The sequence below is a fragment of the Schistocerca americana genome, chromosome X (genome assembly GCF_021461395.2).
Source record: "Schistocerca americana isolate TAMUIC-IGC-003095 chromosome X, iqSchAmer2.1, whole genome shotgun sequence".
Taxonomy (NCBI): Eukaryota; Metazoa; Arthropoda; class Insecta; order Orthoptera; family Acrididae; genus Schistocerca; species Schistocerca americana.
Window position 1 is genome coordinate 173723266 of NC_060130.1, and position 7287 is coordinate 173730552.

Consider the following 7287-nt stretch of genomic DNA (forward strand, 5'->3'; position numbering starts at 1 on the left):
TTTCATAACACTGTACAGCTTTCTGCAGTGTCTATTCACACTTTAATAACAGAAACCAAAATGAAAATTCAAAAAATTTAGTGCAGCAGTCTGTCACAGAATGAAAATAATGACAAGTGATGCTGTAAAATCTCACTTTATGCAAAGCAAGACAAGCTGGAAAAGGAGTAATAGAGGTTTTACCAATCAATTCAAATTTCAATTTTTACTACTCTACTCACACCAATCCATCAAACTAATTCAGTGATAGTAATCAAAATTTATTTCACAAATCATCATCATACATGGCAGATAAGACTTAAATGTTCAGAAACATTCAGTAAATGACATTAATACTGCGTATTTAAATTCTTGTACAAAATTTCTGACAAAGTTGTTTTTCTTTGAAAAATTACAAATATTCAATCACAAATAAAAAAGATACTATTTGTGTGTCAGTAAATGCATAAATTCACTGCTTTAAGTGTTCTGACTTTACTAGAGAATCACATGCCACAGCAAATCTCAATACAGAAGTCCACTCAATAGTATTATTACAAAGTATGAATTAAAATAATTACCTTCTATTTATGTGGATGAATAAACTATTACAATTTATTTCTCCATTTACAAATATTTATAGGACAATACAATTATTTGTTACATTTCAAAATACCCTTCCCACCCATCTCCCTTCAGTTCAGGACCATTCCATCAGATAAATACCTAGGAAATTTTTAATTCCTTCATCACATGTTCAGCAAATCACTTGAAATATAGAAAAACAGTCATGGATAAACCCAATATCTCAGTTCATTTGACTGCAAGTAATTATAATTGGTAAAGGTTAAAAATAGGGGCAGTTCCACCCAGAGCAGTTTTCCTCTATGCCATGTAACTTGGCATGTGTCAGTTTCATGGGAAGATAGTTTTCAGGAATAAATGAGAGGCAAGAGAACAGACAGTGTGTGAGTGCAAAATAAAAGCTTCAGCATTGTGCACAGTATGTAGCTTCCCCTGGTCATTTCTTGGCAAATACAGTGTACACAATGTAATGGTCCTATTGTAACATAAGAACTAAGTTAACATTTCTGCCACCAAAGCAAGTGTGTGTAAGTTCTGGTATAGCTGTCACATTACACACTGTCTACCCAACTGTTTTTCCTTCAATCCCATAGCGAACACTGCTCTGGGGAAGAAAAACAGCATTGCCCTTATTAACTTTTACCATCACAATATTTTTGCATTTTTTTCCCCATGAAACTGAACATTCATCAGAACACAAACCCAAACATATGGGGGCAGACTTTCAGGAATAGGTTTTTGCACAGTCCATCCTAATATGTTATTGGTGCAATAAATGGAGAATTCAGTCTTGAATAACACTTTCAGATACAAAAGAATACTGCAGTAACATTTTAAAATGGCACTTATATAAACATAAGAAAAGCTTTCCCTACATGCCATTTTCAATAAAGACAATGTGAAATACAAAACTTCTCACAAATATACACTAGAAAATTAATTATTACAACATAATAATACTTTATGCAACATAAAAATAAATTAATAGAGATATCTTCTGTTTCACAGCAATTACCCCTCTCATAATACCACATTTAGTCACTCTCCTTAAAATTTGACAGTCTTAAGCAATATCAGATTATAAATATGTGACTAAATAATGTAAATCAAGCCCTGCACTGGAAAAAAAACTTTCAAAAACAAACTACAAGCAAATGTTTATAAATTGGAAATACTTTTCTTGAAGATAAACAACAGTTTGAATCTTACAAGTAATGGAAGCTCTTTCATGTTACTAATAGAAAAGTACAAAATGAAGTGTCTCTGGTTTTACATTAAACTATGCATACAAGGCCAACTTATACAGTGATCAGTTCAAGGCCACCTCAGTCATTTCTGTTGATTGCTTAGGCCACATGTTACAAACAAAACTGTTTTCAATTTTTAAAGTAACAGCACATGAACCATATTGCAGATTCAAACCTGACTGCACATACTACTGCTTGAAAAATTTCTATAACACCATACCACCACCTTCCAACACTGTGCAATTGTCATTTGGTAAATTAGATCAACTGTGTTCTGTACCTGTTTCAGATTGTAAGTCTACTCTCTCTGAACTTACATAATGACAAACGAAATACAGTAACATGGAAATCATTGCCCCCCCCCCTTTTTTTTTTTTTTTTTTTTTTTAAGAACTCAGTATGGTGTAATCACATTGTGAGTGATGTCACCATAAGATTATGAAAGATAAATGAGTTCCAGCATATTGTTACTTTTCATATGTTATGAAACAGCTGTTGAGAAATGACAACACATTACTCAAACTTTGTCAAGCAGGATAAATGTCCATGACGTGGTTAATACACATACATATGGACAATAACATGATTAATTTTACTGATATTGACAGAGTGAGCAGGAACGTATCGTCAACTCCACCAAGATTAGTTATATTTTATTTTAAAGATTGTTATCTTAACAGACTCTGTACTGCTTAAAGTAAACAAATACGTGTTACATACAAAAATACAAAATCCCTACAAATAAAACATTCTTATATGGAACTGGTGACATATCAGACTAGAATTGGTCACATATGATAGAGAGCTTCTGACAATCATCTTATGCTAATGTTGTTAATACCCAGTCCTCTTACATTGGATATCACGGTGTAATTTCCCAAATGTGCATCCAATATGTTTTAATAGAATCCCAGCTAAAATTAATACGGATGGTGCCAGCCACTACAGTGTCAAACCAGAAACCATTCAATATTCTACACACTTCTCTCATGATTGGGTGATATTTTGTTATGCAGTTCTCAAGTTCCTATGATGATATGGCTATCAATTCTACTAACTGGCATTACCTGAGAAATTAATAGATAAAAGCACTGTCTGCTGGGGTATTTTTTACAGATTTATTGTGAAGGAACAAAAATGTGATAGGTGAATGGAAATATTTGCTGCCAAATCTACAATATTTTTTAATCTTTTTTTTTAATGGAGTTTGGTGGCACACTTGTGTGCAGCATAGTCCAAGATGTAGGCTGAGGTGGAAGTTGATACGTTTTTCTGCGAGTTGATGGGAGCAAGGACTGTGATTTTGAGAGAGGTACCTTGGCTACAGCTCCTGAACAGTTCAAGCAATAATTCAGAAGACAGCCAGTGATCAGAGCATATTTATGTCTAGTTAATTCACACTGTAGCTTAGACTTTGTATCATGAGCCAAAAAATTGTTATGGTGAATACCTTGTGAAATATGGGATTAGGACAGCTGCTTATTCAAACGCATAGCACAGTCGGTGGTTATATTTGTGTCAGGATTCAGCACAACTCATTACTACAACAAAACACTTTGGCTACTTACAGCCAATTGTCAACACACCCAGTTATGTTTTAATCACACTTCACAACAAGTGCTGCCAACATCACTCCACACAACACACAATAATAGGACTGCTCCAATCTTGTCCTTCCCCCTCCCCCCCCCCCCCCTCCTTACAGGCTTTCCAGAAATGAACGGCTGTTAGTGCAAGGAAAATAAACATATGAAAATCTTACAGTAAGGTGGCACCTATAGGACTGGTCATCTTTCCTAAATACTTTATCTGCAGGAACATTTTAATTTTCAAGCCACTATACAGTACCAAAGTACTAAACACATCAACATAACATACAAATTTTATTATGTTAATGTATAGAAACTATTACACTGATTGTAAAACCTTTAACATAACTGTGTTGAAGTTGCCATGTTGTTACTAAAAGTGACTAAATGAAAATACAGAAACAATATTCACAACATAATATAAATCATGTACTGGTATTAGATGCATTAAGTTTGTTTTGCATCAATGAATAAACCAAATATTAACAAATGAAATTGGAGAAATCAAGTTAATGCAAATCAGTTCACTGACTATAAAACCACATTGTGTATGATTGACCACACAAAAGTAATCCACTTGAAATGTAGATCAGAAAAGACATTACTATTAAGGAAGAAAGGTCTCTTATTGAATGAAAACCTATCAGGTCACTAATTTAATAAGAAAATTAAATGATTCTTATAAGCAAAACAGCATGTATCAGTCAACCACAATTTTACTGCACCTGCAGAAAGAGGGTGCCATGGGAGAGGCCTAGTGCAATAATATTGTGTTCAGTTAATGCCCATACACATGCCTTCTAACAGGCAAATTCAAATTTTGAATGCAGAAATGAACACAGCTGGCTGCAAACAGGTGGAGGGGGCATAAAGGAAGATAGTGCACTTACCCCCTTCCCCTGGAATCTGGATTACAGAGTAGAAGTGATCTACCTACAGCAAGTACTGAGGGAACACCAATAATTTTTTTTTGTCACCTACAAAATTTATTTCTTGTGGCACAACCCATTTTTAAACTGACAGAATCATTAAAATAAAATGGCAATTTTAGAGTCTTGCCCCCCCCCCCTCCCCCTGACAAATTTCTGCAGATGCCCATGAATATTTATGAAATGAAATAATTATCTGCCAGACCATAAGAGATTCTCTAGTTAAATATGCATTTGTTGAAAGACGTACATAAAAACAACAATAAACACACTTCATTGATATACTTACTAAGCTCACTCTACAGTATGTTAAATGTAGATTTCTGAGAATGCAATTAAGCCCTTGTTTATTTGGTAGCAACGTTTTTAAAATATAAAAATAATGAAGTGTCAGTAATGTAACAAAAGCCAATTACTTCAAACACATAATGACAGCCACTAAAATACAGCAGATCTGTATTTGAGATTACAATGAAGTGCTTAATAATTTGACAAATTTTTCTATACTATAAACATAGCATAGTGTCAGTAATGTCACAACTCAGATTAGTTCATACAGGGAATGAACCCCATTGGCATATCATAAACTTGAAAATGTAAATTTTAATCACTTTTTAAGCTACAGGTAATACTATAGGATTATAATTATGACTGGAATTATTACACAAAATCATGCTCAATGCTAATACACTATTGCATGCCACATCTTTCATCTGCATTTTGAACAAATGCCTACATTTACACCACCTGTAAGTACACATATTACCATAAATCAAACTGTGTTCAATATCAGATTCTGGTATTGAAGACAATGGCAACAGACCTTGCAACCAACCAACACACTGCCATTAATCAAGTGCAGATTTCCTTGCAAATGACGTTAAAGATGAGATTTCACTGGGATCGGTAGCTAATCGGCTGAATTCAATCTCCTCATTACAATTGCTGCGTATATCTGCTTCTGATGGCCATTGTTTGTGAGAGGGAGCATATAAAACAATAAGTGCAAATATGTAAATATTCCACATGCTATAGACTCCCGTGAAAAAAGCTGATGTGAATTCAATCTCTATTTGATCATTCCACTTCCACCGACCCTCAGATACTTGTCCCAGAATGAAGCCCACAACAGTCATTAATGCACAAAGCAATGTAGCTAACATGAGGAACTTGAATCGATATATTACTCCCTGGTAATGTAAACGGCGCGCACAAGACAATGAAGGCAGTGCTGATCTTTTAGCACTTATGTTGCAAAACACTGCCCAAATTCTGTAAGTTAGAAATAGAAAATATACTCCTGCTGATATACCCGCCAATATAATGAAAGATAGGGCCAAATTTGTTCCCAGTTCTGTATCCCAAATGGAGTAGAACGGATTTCTTAGTTGCACTCCACGTTCACATATATCAAACACCAAAAGAGAAATGCAACCAGTAGCTACAGCACTCAGATGTTTCCAGTAGGTGCGCAGCGTATTTTTTTCCGCAGTATCTTGAATCATCAGATGCTCTCCAGCAAATATCAACCAGAAGGACAGCAGTGTTGCGTAAAATATGCCTTGCCGTATATCACAAAGGAGTAACATGAAAGGCATGTCAAATGAGAGTGTTAAATATTCAAGTGGTGCATTCAACACAGTTAGTGCAATTCCTAAAGAAAACAGCATGTACTCCAAAAGTGCTGGGGAGCGAGACAACTGATGCACTCTTTTCCAGAACCATACCATTATACCAATAATTATTGGGAAGAATACGCTTTTAAGAGACACCCAAACTTTTGTAAAACCTCCATTCTGATTAATGGTAACTAGCCACAAGTCTTCTACATGTCCCAGACCTTTGTTAATGGTTTTATTGGCATCCACTGGCAGGCGAATATTTAATAAATAGAAATCATGATGAAGAGAACCTAACTCAAACAACGGAACTAATGAACAGTTATAGTTGTAACCAGGTTTTCTATCAGATGAACACTCAAGGATCCTTTCTTCAACTGAAGCGGCATAACTTTTCCAGTCGTCATCGGCATCACCTTTATTTCGATAAGCCAGCCTTGCATTTAGCGTCAACGGAACGCGCGGCTCCATTTCATCAACTCCTTTTTGGTACACTATATCAATCTGTAGGATTCCAATAAGATTTTGTTGCCACCGCGAGTAATCGTGCATTAAACTGTCTCTTGGTAGTGGAATTTGAAAAACGAAGACAATATTATTTGCTTGCATATTTGGCTCAGTGTGATCGTGTATATCAATTGTTTGACATTTACCGCGACCTCGAGCGTAGAACCACTTCTCGGTGTTATTTTTGGGATCAGGATCCCAACATTTTGTGGCCAAAATGTGGTCTGCGGTAGACGGCGTCGGTGCAACAAGTCCGCCAATCAGAAAACAAATAATCTGACACAACATTAAAAAACATATCAGTATGGTCAGCTTTCTCCCACTTAGATTTTCTAATATCGCCCCCGCCATTTATCAACTGTTCCGTCAAATACTCAACACAACACACAAACGATCCTTTCTGCACAAGCAATAGGAGTATGACCGCCACAACATGCGTCAAAACGAAAACTATTGCAGTGATCATATGAACACAGATATGTTGCTCTTAAATTACCCGATCCAAATTCTTTGGTCGGCCATATCGATGTACATCGATGTTCAATTTTCGAGGAATTATTGAAGTTCCAATTTAACGGTAAGCCAGAAAAACGTGGAACAGTTATTCCGACACACTGCAATAAAAAAATATAATGCCCCTACTAAGAGCAGATACAACCAAAGTTTCATTTATACCGATTTCCATATTCCGAAAATCCTTGTGAAGTGCTTGGCATAGGGTATTTTGCGATGTACCACACATTATTTGGAGCCTGGGAAAGATGACTTCCTAAAGCCTCTTTGTGACTTGTAAAGAATCTGGTAGTGATGGGCAAAGGCGTTCTTTTTAAGG

The 7287-nt window shown here is 35.6% G+C and overlaps 1 protein-coding gene across 1 annotated transcript; it reads right to left on the reverse strand.

Annotated features, from left to right (window-relative positions):
- Positions 1 to 239: 239 nt before the first annotated feature.
- On the reverse strand, positions 240 to 6887 carry LOC124555457 (protein wntless). The gene has a single exon (XM_047129380.1). The coding sequence runs from the start codon at positions 6804 to 6806 to the stop codon at positions 5178 to 5180; it is 1629 nt and encodes a 542-aa protein (XP_046985336.1). The 5' UTR covers positions 6807 to 6887; the 3' UTR covers positions 240 to 5177.
- Between the last annotated feature and the right edge of the window lie 400 nt (positions 6888 to 7287).